This window comes from Limulus polyphemus, unplaced genomic scaffold, assembly GCF_000517525.1.
Source record: "Limulus polyphemus unplaced genomic scaffold, Limulus_polyphemus-2.1.2 Scaffold3226, whole genome shotgun sequence".
In the NCBI taxonomy this organism is placed as follows: Eukaryota; Metazoa; Arthropoda; class Merostomata; order Xiphosura; family Limulidae; genus Limulus; species Limulus polyphemus.
The window spans coordinates 76397-90288 of record NW_013668836.1 but is presented as its reverse complement, the minus strand read 5'-3'; the positions used below and the strand labels follow the sequence as shown (position 1 = coordinate 90288).

Below are 13892 nucleotides of genomic sequence, written 5' to 3'. Positions count from 1 at the left end.
TAGCGCAGATAGCCCTCGTGTAGCTTTGCGCGAAATTCAAAAAACAAACAAACAAACTTAATTCCAAATCTTGGTAGGATAAACATTTAGTAAAGGTTTAGTCTGCCAATCAAACCAATCCTTCTTTTTCTTGTTGAACAATGTAGTTTAATGAAAATGATGTTGTTTTAGTTAAACTTGAAGATCAAACATCAAGGCACCAAAATACATATATATATATAATTTTCTGTTTTGTTCTGTTTCTGAATAAATGCAGCTGTAAGGTATTTTGTTATTTGCTGTATCAAATCAATATATTTTATACACATCAAAGATATAAAGTTTAGAAATTACAAGCGTGGAAGTTGACTTTATGACACACAATTTTTTTTCATATCAATTGTGACTGAAAGATACTAAGAATTACAGATACTGAGTGAAGTAATTTTATTAGATTTCTAATAATATTTGAAAATGTTACTCTCATCTTTGAAAGCATCTTGACATTTCAAAGTCAACCTTTTAAGTGATTTTGGACTGTACTTGGATTTCTTGTGATTTAACATATTTTAAGATTTCATGTATCAATTCAGACCAGATGACTTGTACATCACAAGAATTTACTTGCCAAAATAAGAAGTGTATTACTCAACGGTGGATCTGTGACCAAGATGATGACTGTGGAGATGGCAGCGATGAACTGAACTGTTGTAAGTCTTAGATTATTAAACCAGATACTATGTAGATGGAAAAATGTATATCAAAGTCTTCAAGCATGCAATAAAAGTGGCTAATTATAGTAAGCAAATGTTTTTAATACAAATGAATATTATTACAGTAATAATTATATGATTATGTACTTAGTAAGTATGCATATATTCAATACATTTAACTGTAGAATGCTTTTATGAACCTGATATTATTTTGTTTTATATCTTTGGTAATGTGGTTTTATTACAGTGAAATTGTAAAGCTAAATATCCACTATGTATGAAATCAGCAATAATAAAATGCACCAAATTCTAGCTTCTTGTTCATTAGTTTGTTACAGGATTTTTTTTTTTTTGCAGCAAATGTAACCTGCTCTTCAACAGAGTTTATGTGTGATAGTATGAAGTGTATACCAAATAAATGGCACTGTGATGGTGAGGAAGATTGTGCAAATAATTCTGATGAGAAGAACTGCTCTTCTGAAGGCTTTCAATCACCTTGTAACTCTAGACAATTCATGTGTGCTAACCAAAAGGATTGTATCCTTATTTCCTGGCACTGTGATGGTGGTATTGACTGTCCTGATAAATCAGATGAGACAAATTGTAAGTTTGGAATTTCAACTGGTATAATAGTAATATGAAGTTAGAGGACTGAATTTATAGAAATGAAATTGCTGCATGTCTAAAATCAAAGGAATGTGTATTAATGACATATTGTTTGGTTTTATGACGAAGTGTCACAAATGTGATGTAGAATTGAATAAGCTGAGTTATATATATATATAATTTCATTTAACTTCGAATCCTTTTCTGTTGCCACAGAAAAGTGTTTCTAACCAAAAATTTGAAGTTATATTCCCAAACAGATCTTTATCCAGTACTATTATTATAATTAGATATGTAATTGATATAGTTTCGGCCAGATGCCAAATACCTAGCTTTATTTGAATAACGATATATTTCACTATCAAATAGTTGATATATATACTTGAACACAGTTTTATTAGTTTCATGGAACACTATATACTACTTATAGGACATATAAGTAAACATAAAAGAATATGTGAAATTTTTGAAAAGGTAAACAAATTACAGGCTGAGTAAAGATACAATAGCAATACTTTAACAAAGGTGAATACTCATATTATAGTTGGTTCTATCTAGTGTCTACAACTGCCTATAATATTTTTCTATAGGGAATTATCTGAAAATCATAGCTTCTTTGAGTCTCAACCTGTAATATGCATTGAAATAAATATTTAAGCTATAACATGCTAGCAGATGTTTCCTGAATAATAGTCAATAAATAAGTCGTGTACAGACTTGTAATTTGCAGTGCACACACACTGATCTTTGAAACTTTGACTTTTAATAGTTGGTGATTACTATTAGTATGGTGACAAGTGACTCAGTTATAACCTCAATATTACCTAATTGTTATAAGTAATTTAAAATGAAAAAGACTCTTGTTAGGGATTACTCTGAAGTAGTTGGTGCTTCTAAAGTGGGGTGCTAATAGTAAAAAATAAAAAGGGCCTGATTAGCTTACCAGTTTGCCAGTTCTTCTTAATGATGAGTAAAATCATTCAAGTAAAATAGATTAATGATGTTAGCAATAAAGAATTTAGTGTTAAATAAATAATGTGTTAATACTCTGTATACTAACACATTATTTATAACAAACAGAAAAAGAATATTTCAATTTATTGAATTAAATAATTGGCTAGCCCATTTTTACAACAGCTTTTCAATTATTCAGCCTACAGATTTGAAGTTGTATCACTGGGATTACTTCAACCAAGTAAGGGTTTTTTTTGCACATTAGAGCATAATTATATAGCCAGTTAAATTATAATAGTTATATTTATAGACAAAGGTAGCATAGGTCTTCAGGTGATTTGGGTTGGAAGTGAATCCCTCCTTTGTGAAGTCGACAGGTGTGTTCGGGTATTACCTGGACTTGAGGCTTATATCTGCAGATAAAATTGGCAGTGTGCCATAGAGAACAATTGATTGGTAATCCATCAGTGATTACCGGCATTGTTGAATAAGGGACAGGTAGCTTTCTAGTTGGAAGCATGGTGTTAAGCATCTGCTGGCAGCTAATTGAATGATGAAATGGATGTAGTAGTGTTTCAGAGGAAATTTGCAGGTTCAATCAGTAGTCATTGTTGAAAATATAAGTTTTCATAACATACTTGTTATAAATTTCTGTTTATTATTGTACTAAATGTTATCATTTGTGGCATGTAGCCAAAACAACCTTCAGGATGCAGTGTGCGTTATTATCAGGAGTGATAGTTTAGCAATTTTCCACTTTGTGTAGCTCAGACTTTGGTAATCCAAACTATCACACATTTTCAGTGAATGTGCTCACTGGACACTTACTTCACATACCAAATTTCAAGGCAATACATTAAGAAATACATGAGATATAAAATCTACATTATTGATTCAAATTTAATAGAAAAACATACTTAACTTTTATGTATTTTTTTAAAAAATTTGGTACACTGATAGATCTTTACAATTTATAATTCGGTGTCAGATTTGATCTAAATATAAGCCATATGGACAAAGTTATTAAAAAACACCATTCAATTATGAGCAAAATGTTTGCGCAAGCTTACGCAAATATCACATGAGCTATTGGTTTAAAATTTTTACTACACTTTTACCTAAGAGTAAAAGTGGATGGTTTTTAGATTTTTGTCATTCAGATTAAAGACAGCTGATTTAGAGCAGCAAAACTATAGGGTGAATGAACGTGCAGATACATAAGTATTGGTTAGGCCAAACAAACTAGATTAGTAGTTTCTATCTCAAGTTGTCAAAAGAATCATATGGGTGGACTGTTATTATTCATTGCCAATTTTTAAGCACAGATTTGCTAAATTTTATAAAATTCTTCTAATTAAAGAGCATTTAGCATTACTTGATATTAGTTTAAGCAATTAGTGTAAATAATGATGCTTGAAGAGGCGGTCCGAGTGCATGTGGGTAATGACTAGAAACTGTTAATCTAGTTTCAATGGCGTTACTATAGAAGAAGTTTAAAGAGATACAACTACAACCTTATATTTTTAAAAAATCTGTTTGGGTCTGTAAAGTAAAGGTCTGTTCCAAATAATAGGGTTGCGATCAGAAAGCTAATGTTTGTTACTATAGACTGTCACTTTTTTACTTGCTGTGGTTTGTTGGTGTGTATTGACAAAAGTCATGATATCTAATCAAAAACACCTTAAGTGTGAAAAAAGGTGCATCAAAAAAAGGATTGAGTGAGTGACTTAAAAGAATGAAATCAAAATTGGCAGCCAAACTGGTAGCTACACTTATAACATTGTTAAGAATTTTACAGCAAATATTCATTCATTAGTTAGCTAGGCCATGTATTTTGTTTTACCCACCATCATGCCCCAAGTTGAACAAAAAATTTAAGCACGAGATTCCCTGGAAAATTACACTGCCTTAGAAGGTAGCAGAAAACTTGAACTAAATAGTTTAGACTGAAATTGAATGTTAATTATGTTTAATACCAGCTTTACTGATATACATTTGAATGTAACTGTAAAAGGCCATGACATACACAGTTTTACCTATTTGTAGTGAAATGGTTAACTCTTTCAATATGGACTCGGTCCCAGGGACCTCACGTGAACATGTTTTACTTGTATATAGTTTTAATCCCATAACTTTTAATGCATGATGTGTAGTTTCACAAAATTTGCAGACTTTTAGTAAACATTACTACTCATTTGTACACGAAAAAAATCAGTTTTTTTTAATGAAGCATTTTTACTAAAGATTTGTCTGTGAATATATTGAATCATTTTTGTCCAGTTCAAGTACAAAGTGCTTTCATGTTAAGATTAAAAATACTTTTCTTCATTGCAAATGTTATTTGCATAATCTCTAAAACGTCCTAAATACATTTCAGATATTTATTTCAGTAAAATTTTATATTTTATCTGTTTTCTCTACCCTAACTCTATACAAGATTGTAACCACCAAAAAAAATTGAAATAAACCCAAATTACCCTTTTTTTCTTTATAGAATGGCTTCGAATTGTAACATGAAACTACATTTGTTTATCCTTTAATCTAAAATTTTTTTATTCTTAAAGTGCCTGTCCATGAAAAATTTTTGTTTGTATGCTAACCTAATATCTATCTCTTTTCACTTTTTGTCCATTGGGAATTTTACAATCTTGCTTGAATTCTTTGTTGGTATTTAGGTCTATTGCATGTACCAGGAACAATCAGATACGTTTAGGACTTCTTCCTCCTTCCTTTACGGCTGTTAATATTGTAGTATGGTAAAATACTATATTTATTACTACATGAAGGTTATGGCATGAGTACAACATCTGACCCCTTCCAAGGCCATATCTATGTATGTAATGCATTAATATACTAAGTTTTACCCTGTAAAGTGACAAGTTTACCTGCTAGCAGTAAATGACTTGTTCTTATACTTATAATATTAATAGTCAAATGAAAAACATCAAACATCATGGACAGGCATTTTTAAAAATAGAGTTTTGAGGAATCTATCCATTCAAATGAACAGTTGACAACCCCGAGTCTGTCCGCAAGTGCATTCAACATTGTAATAGTTTCTGGTTTTTCCATCAATTTAAAAATGCGATCATACGAAAAAAAGTGCATGACAAACGCAAATGATTTTCCTGACACCTTTGGGAAATAGGGATTATAGCTCACAGTACCTCTTTAGAGTCAATTTAAATCTCCTTTAGGTGTAGGATTTCCTAGCAAGGGGAAAATGACGTAATGAAATTTGTATAATGAGTTGTTTTTAAATTTTAATAATGATTATTTTCTCAGATTTTAGAAAATGTAAAAAGAATGAAAAATATGTTGCATATTGAGGGCACTTCACATTGAAAAGGGTGAGGTTCGAACCCCCAGAACCCCACTCCTGCATCCACTACCAACAGACACATGTTCAAAGATGTGATGTAGCTCTCGCATGCTAGACGGATTTCATTATTTTTGTGTCATGTGCAGTTATAGTTGCTCAATAATATTTTATCTAAGTGATCATCTGAAATTGTGTATATGTCTCAGTAACGTTTTTCTATGTAATAAATCTAGGCCTATTCCAAATGACTAGGGCCACATGTGTTTCAGATTTTTATTAAAAACACTAAACCCATTGTTGATGCGGGAATATGTATATTTTCCAATGCATGTCATTATATTTTATTTTAGTGTGGTAGGCCTATTTTTTCAATGGGCCTGGAGCTGCAGCTCCACCAGCCCCTGCCTTAATCTGGCCCTGCATGTCCTGCACCTTTGGAGGATGCTCATCCTTCTACTCCTTTTCTCAAATTAATTATACAGATTTGTCACATTTTGCATGTTTCTCCTGTTTCCTATGATGCCTCTTATTCCCTTGCTAATCATTTATCACAACCTTTTTTATTCCACAGCTCCTGTCATATTCCTATTTTCCATCTTCTTGCTTCCAGGCATTTTTTTTGCCTGCATCTTAACATTCTCATCCTCATCTTTCCCATGCGTGTCAAAAATGTTGACCCCAGGATAGGTCACTACACAATGGGGGCCAGGCTCCACCATTTTGTTGACCTTTGGGAGACCTTCACTACTGATACTTGGGTTCTGTGTATTTTGTCACAGCATCTCTCTCTTCAATACTGGTTGCCACCTCCTCATCCTTTTGTTGGGTAGACAACCCTTTGCCCAACATCTTCATTTGTTGGAATTCCAGTCCTAACATTATATAGATGATTGGCTTCTTTTGGCTCCTTTCTATTTGGCATCTTCTAACCACACCCAGTTGCTCCTAGAGGAGGCAGCTCATAATGATGGTTAATTGAAGTGGGGAAGTCCATCCTTTCCCCTACACAGTACCTAGTTTACTTGGGAGTTTTTTCAATTCCCGGACTCAGTCAGGCTCAGCCTTCTCCACTACATCTTTGGGATATGGAGAAGCTGGTCACCAAGGCTTTATCTTCTCATTCTTTTCCAGCTCGAGAAGTTCTATCTCTTTCTCATGTGAATTACACGATCAATGGAACTTCTGATCAGATCCCTTGAATCAACTGGTTGTCTTTCTTTCTTCCCTTCGGACTGCCCTTGCTTGGTGGTTGGACAGAGAAAATACTATGGCTGGTATTCCACATCCTCCTCATAATGCCGGGTGCATGATGTTTACTCCCTGCTCTTATGGTTGAGTTAGAATCTTTATTTTCCTGCTTGTAATACAGGGTACAGGATAATTACTTGTTCTTATGGTTGAGTTGAGGCTTACATACAGCCCCATAAGTCCAGGTTCAGAATGTTATACTTCTTGACTCCTGTGGTTGATTTGTAAGTTTTTTCAGCAGATGCCATTTGCTTATTTCTTTATTGTCATTCTGGTTGTTTGCAGTACAGCACTTTGTTTACTTACAGGTGGTGTTACCTTAAATTGTATATCCCGATGTTGATCTTGCATTAGGTTCTCCACCTCTTAATACTGAAGACAAGATGTGGAACTTTGTTTGTGCGGATGGGGTTAAGTCAGTACCTAGCAATTTCTAGATAAATACCTCCATCTTCATAATTCCATTGTCTTTCCGGTTTGTCCGTGTGGGTTTGGAGTTACCTATCACTGTCCATTTGTTTTCCCTTATACTACTTGTGGCTCTTATACTACTGGAGTTTGATTGTTTCTGACCATGTTTGTATGGTTAAGTATGGAATGGAACTCATGTTGATTATTTACACATGATACATTGTTTTTCAAGATCATTCTTTTACTAAGTCCAGGCCTTGATGCTGCCAATTTCATGACACTACACTTCCTCGAGGGTGAAGAGGATACCTGTTCCAGAAGTGATGCGGTCCTCCACATGTGTGCTTCCAATCCATTACAGTGTACAACTGATCAATTCTCTATGGACACTTTACATAGGGGGTCTCTTGTTTTATCTTACACCGGTCCCTTCAGCAACTCAATGTGGGATTCTAATTATAGTTTGCAGAGAGGTATATATTGTATTAGAAGTTATCATTTTCTTACACTAAAAATAGAATTCTGATAGAATACTTACCTTCTTTCACACACACTTCTCACTCTTCCTCCCCACTTCTGGAGTGATTTTGTTTTTAGTGAGCCTAATCTTGAAAGGAGGTAAGTATCTATCAGAAATCTATTTATAGTGTGTGAAAATGATAACTTTAAGAAAAAATCATTCCAAATATATGTAAAGATGCAATAGTACAATATTCATTTAATAAAATATAATGAAGCAAATATTGTGAAAAGTTCTGATGATGCTGAATTGTCAAGATTCTTTGCAATTGTATACAATACACAACATGACATATAATTTTAGGGAGGTAAACACATTAATGTCAGCAAAAGATTAGTTATTGTTCTATGTAGCTGCATATTACTATTTATATTTTCAAGATTTGTAACATTGACTGATGCACTTCTGCAGTAAATATGGAACCACATAGTTCTGCTTTAGTGTTATGAAATGTGGTAGATTTATTGATAATCTCTGGTACTCCTAGTCATTGAACTACTAGCTGAAACATCACAAATGGTTTACAACCAAGTTAAAGTTGACAAGATGTAACTTTGTTATTTGAAAATATCAAACTTTTTTGGTTCAGAAAAATTGAACTAACTTAGTCACAACACACTCATCATTTGTCTGAACAAAAGGTTTGTGTTAACATGAAATATGGAACTATTTTAGTATTATTTGAGCAAGTATAATCTGTTCTGATTTTTGATCTGATCTTAATAGTTACAACTGAGTTAATTGGGATAAATTTTCTTTTTTGCAAGATGTTGTAAAGCGGTGTAATATCATTTATTAATGTCTACAAAATAGGCATATTTTTCCTTTCATTAACATTTAGATTTTAGTATCTAAACTCATTTAAATGTCTTCCTTGATGCTTAACAAAACTTTAAACATACTTGTTAAAACAATGCCATAATATACTGGGATCATTGTGAGACCTTGTCTCTAGAAAACCTTTTATGTAATAATTTGTTTTTATCAAATGTAATACCAACATGATTCCTTAAAGAATGGTCTGGTACTATGAGCTTCCTTATGTAATTGGAATAATATAAAAAAAATGGTAAATTTTGTAAGAAATTACCCTAACTATCCTTACCTATAATAATGCACATGTAACATTTATATGGATTTTCATTGCAAATTCTTTTAGTTTCGAGTGTGTGAATCTATAATAACTGTAAGCCAATTTCATTACTGTGTGCTGTGACAGAAAGTTCGTAGTTGGAAGACCTAACAGTCCTAATTTTTTCTTAACATGATCTATTAGTTAGTTAAGGTTAATTTTTTCCATTATTTTGAAAAATATTGTGTTTTTGTATTATTTTTTCATTTAGGTATGTAAAATGTCTAAAGAAAATTCTTCCTTTCATATTTACACTTATTTTTTATACTAATGTTGGGGTATGCCAAATGTTGCACAAGATCAATTAGCGTAATGCTTTTGTCCTTGCATTTACTAACCATAACTTTAATTCCATACAGAAAATTATTTAAAAAAATTTTGTAACAGATACTGTGTATGCATTTGAAGTAACACAAATTAAGTCAAACAAAAAGTGCCTATCTGTATAAATAAAATAAAATATTTTCCAATTTTTTATGTATAAATTTTGTACAAATTTATTTTTGATCTTGAGAGGCCACATTAGTGCAATCTTGTTCCTGTTGTTGAGCTTCATCATTTTGAATGTTATATCTTAACTTGTTAAAAAGCTCTAACTATCTACCACTTAAAGAAATAAAGGAAACATATATTTATATTGAAAATGTTAATTAGCAGCATGCAGAGTAAAATATTTCTTCAGCTGATCCACATTTTACAAAGAATTAAAATGATATTCAAATCATTACAAAAGAAATTCAGTTTCCTTCTCTTTACATTGGACATTAATTTAAAAAAAACAATGGAATTCAATGTTTATTTTTTACTTTAAAGGCACCATCACTTGTCAGCCTGACCAGTTCCAGTGCAAAAATTATCAGTGTATTCCCGGACATCTTCGATGTAATGGGAAAAAGGAATGTTTTGATGAATCTGATGAGGAAAACTGTCCAGGTTAGTTGTAAATCAAGTTTCAGGTTTTGAGTGTAGCACTTTTTTTTAACTTAATGAAGAAACGTTCAACAGATTATTAACTACTGATGGCAAGACATAAAAGCATTTATATATAAGAAATATATAATGGACATGAAAGATTGCAGAATCTACTTCATTTTTTGCAAAAGAATCTCATCAGACAGAAAACCTTACTTTAACTACTTTCAGTGCATGAGTATTTGAATGTATATTTATAGATGGGTAAGCTGGGCATTTTTATAAATCTTGGCACATTCCACTGAAACTTGTTTGGAGGTTTAGAGCAATACCTAATAATTTAACACAGTAGTTCTATAATCAGAAAGTATTTGTGAAATATGTACACGTGTTCTTTCTCTTTTAAACCATATTCATTCACATATGCCTAGAAAATAATATTAACATAAGTCTAATTTAACTAAAATTATGTGAAAATAATCTTAACCCATTGACTGCTGTTTCACCATATATGGTACGTATAGTTCACCTCCAGCAGTTGAATGTGAGTGTTCTGTATACAGTGTATGGCTCACAAAAATTCCACACACATTTAAAGGGTTAATTATAACATTGATAATAAGTAGAAATACAATCTACCATTATTAAATTAGGACAAACTTTAAGCTTTCAACTATACTTTCAACTTGAAATTAGACACTATTTATTAAGCATTACTTTTAGGCATACTAACAAGGCTAGATTATGAGGAGACAAGAGGGTGCAATTGCCCTGGGCCTCTTTGATTGAAGGAGCCCCTTGACTAAAAGATAAAGATCAAAAACTAGGTATCTTATTGAAAACATATGTTTAAAACTGTGTTGCAATGAGATCAGTTTTGTAATGTTTCATTAACATATTCTTTCAGATTTTTTTTCCATAAATATTTTGCTCAGCCATTTAACCAAAAAATGTATTTTTTTATTATAAATAGTATAATTATTATTTTGTATATTCTCTAACCAGTGCCTGTGTTTGAGTATTGCTTAAATTGTAGTTAATAAATAGTATTCACTTGTATTTGGTTATTAATATTAATGAAGTTCAGTTCTGAAAGCCCTCTACAAAATTTGACCCAGGCCTCCCAAGTTCTTAATTGGGCCCTGCCTATAAATGACCAATTCTGACTGTAGATGTTCTTGTGTTTATGTTAGCAAAACTGGGATAGATTTAGTTGGTGCTATTGTAATAGAAAATTAATATCAAGGAGTAAAAAAGTCAAACTTCAAAACTGTATGTAAGTTTAACAGATCACCTGTCCCCACTCCCTCCTTATGACATTACAGGAGTTGTCTGGATGTAAAATTTTGCTTTAGGTAATAATGTAGGTAATGGGGTTTTAGCTTCATATTACAGCCTTGAAATGTACTTAGTCTTTTATAAAAGATATTTAATGAAGTATTTTGAATGGGGAAAATGTATGTACAAATACTGTATTTAATGTGCTTAGAAAATTATTTTCTTTAAAAAAGTATTGTAAATAGTAATTAGTAATAACATAGGTAACTTATTTGTTTCATCCTATAGAAACTCAAAAGATGTGTGACCCAGAGATTGAATTTGATTGTGGCCAGAATCGCTGTATTCCCATATATTTGATCTGTAATAAAAAAAATGATTGTGGAAACTGGGAAGATGAACCTATTCACTTGTGCAGTAAGCATGTGCAATAAATCATGGAAATATATCATTAGTATTTAATAGAATAGTGAAACTGAAATAAAAATATTTGTTTAATTACAGGTTTTCCTATTTTTGTCTGATATTACCTGAGCAATGTATAAAGTTAAAACTGTTTTTGTATGTTGAACATGCTTGCATAACAGCTGAAAATTATATTATTCTCTAGCTGATATAGATATATAAAAATAGCTTACATAAATGCTTAGCAAGTTAATTTAATAATCGTTTGTGATATTGTTTAATATACTATCTATTTGTCTTGGAGGGATTTTAGGCCTACAAACTGGTGAATGACATTGTAAGAAATTGGAATCTAAAAAAATTTGTTCTAATCACAACATTAATCCAGAACTCTTTGTTAAAATTAATGTTTTGAAAGTGACTTTATTTGCAATGTTTATTTACCCTTGCACTTCTATAAGTCTAATAAAAATAAAATTTGCAGATCAATCTGGACTTCTAATAAACAAAACTTCCTTTTATTATTTATATCATTATTATTATTATTAAGTTGAGCTAATTCTTAAAAGTACCGAGTATTTTTAATTAACTTGAGTGTTTAAGAATTAAGGATAAATACTAGTGTTATTTTACTGAAATGTTCATTTGAAGTGTTTTGTGTTATTTTGAACTACAAATAATTTTCCTATTTACCTTTAGATAAGAATGAATGTGAAGAGAATAATGGAGGATGTTCTCAGAACTGTGTTAACATGGTTGCTGGTTTTCAGTGTTCCTGTTTTGAAGGCTATGAACTTGTAGACAATAAAACATGCAAAGGTAAATTCATATTAGTAGAAATCGTGTAATAATATTAATAAAGAATTTTTTAAAATCACATATATTAAACTTCTGGAATACCTGACATTTGATTTTCTCCATTTCAATTAGATATCAATGAATGTGAGATCTTGGGTTTCTGTTCACAAGGATGTGTCAATACCAAAGGCAGTTATAAATGTGATTGTATGAAAGGTTATTCATTGGAACCAAATAATCATCACCGCTGTCGAGCCTCAGGTGAGTAAAACAGCAAACACTTAACTCAAGCATATAATCAAGCAACTTTTGTTGTTACTTGAATCCTATTGATATTTTTTTGAAACTTATAGGCCTAAAAATATTTCTGAATACCTTTTGTAATTTTGAAAATAAGTTAATTTTTTTTATTTTAACTATAAGTCTTTCAGTTACTTTCAAAGGATAAATATAATTTATCCCCTAGTAGTTCAGTGGTAAGTCTGTAGATTTGTAACACTAAAAACCGGGTTTCAGTACCCGTGGTGGAAACATAGCCCAGTGAGTAGTTTTGTGCTTAACAAAAAACAACCTAAATTTGATTTATATTATTTTTCATATGTATTTTCTATGTCTTATCTTTACTTCCAAGCAAAAAATTCATCTGAGAAGTTTCTCCTCAAAATCAAATGCAGAAAGCTTAACTAGCCAAAATGAACCAAATGAATTTATTTCCTTGGAATGTTCACATCATTTGATTTTGCTGCATATAATATTTATTTTTACATATATAACCAACTGTTAAAGTTTTAATCACATTTGCTAAGTTTGTTTGTTTGAAGTTAAGCACAAAGCTGCATAATGGGCTATCTGTGCTCTGCCCACCATGGGTATCAAAACCTGGTTTCTAGCATTGTAAGTCCGCAGACATACCGATGTGCCACTGGGGGGCTATTTGCAAAGAGTTGATATATTCTACATATACCTGACTTCAGATGTTGTTTTAAAAAATAAAATATATATTTGCAGTAGCAATAGCATTTTATTTTGTCAATGTTTGCTTCCAGTATTTAATATAATAAAGTAAATTATTTCAGTAACTTTATAGAACAAAATGTAACTATGTTAAAATCACCCAGTCTGAGAGTTCTATGAATCCAAGTTAAGACCATTTTCATTTATGTTGCCTACTGCTGTGTTATTCATTAAAACTGCTATTATCACAGTGGTTAGTGTGCCACACTTCGGGGGCGTGGATGTGTAATCAATTACCGAACCTAATGATTAATCAGTTATCAAATTCCACTAACAGATCAGCTCTATTATTAATCCTACATTGCCTGAAGAGGACCTGCTCCTATGGGCTGAAACATCGCAATTTTAATTGTAAAGAATTTTTGTACAACTTTTGACTTATTTTGAATATATTATTTTAAAACAAGTGGATTGTGTGCTGTCCATTTATTGTTCAAATTTCTCACCAACATGTTACTGTTGTCTACTGTAAAGAATCCAGCATACATACAATACTGTGCAAAAGTGTTAGGACAAGAGAATATTTTGTCTTCTTTCCATTTTAATGGAGCTAAGTTTTCCATGCCATTACAGAATGTAAATTTCAACACTATGGTAATG

General features: G+C 31.6%; 1 protein-coding gene across 2 annotated transcripts in view; it reads left to right on the top strand.

Annotated features, from left to right (window-relative positions):
• Window positions 1–13892, top strand: part of LOC106468933 (very low-density lipoprotein receptor-like) — a 77193-nt gene that overhangs the window by 39461 nt on the left and 23840 nt on the right. For both annotated transcript variants that reach the window (XR_002612760.1, XM_013929386.2), the window contains exons 5-10: window positions 573–689; window positions 1050–1295; window positions 9699–9818; window positions 11364–11492; window positions 12180–12299; window positions 12411–12539. Coding sequence is in view for 1 of the 2 variants with exons in the window: in XM_013929386.2 (XP_013784840.1) it covers window positions 573–689; window positions 1050–1295; window positions 9699–9818; window positions 11364–11492; window positions 12180–12299; window positions 12411–12539 (861 nt within the window). In the remaining variant the exon portion in view is untranslated. The remainder of the gene's footprint in view (window positions 1–572; window positions 690–1049; window positions 1296–9698; window positions 9819–11363; window positions 11493–12179; window positions 12300–12410; window positions 12540–13892) is intronic.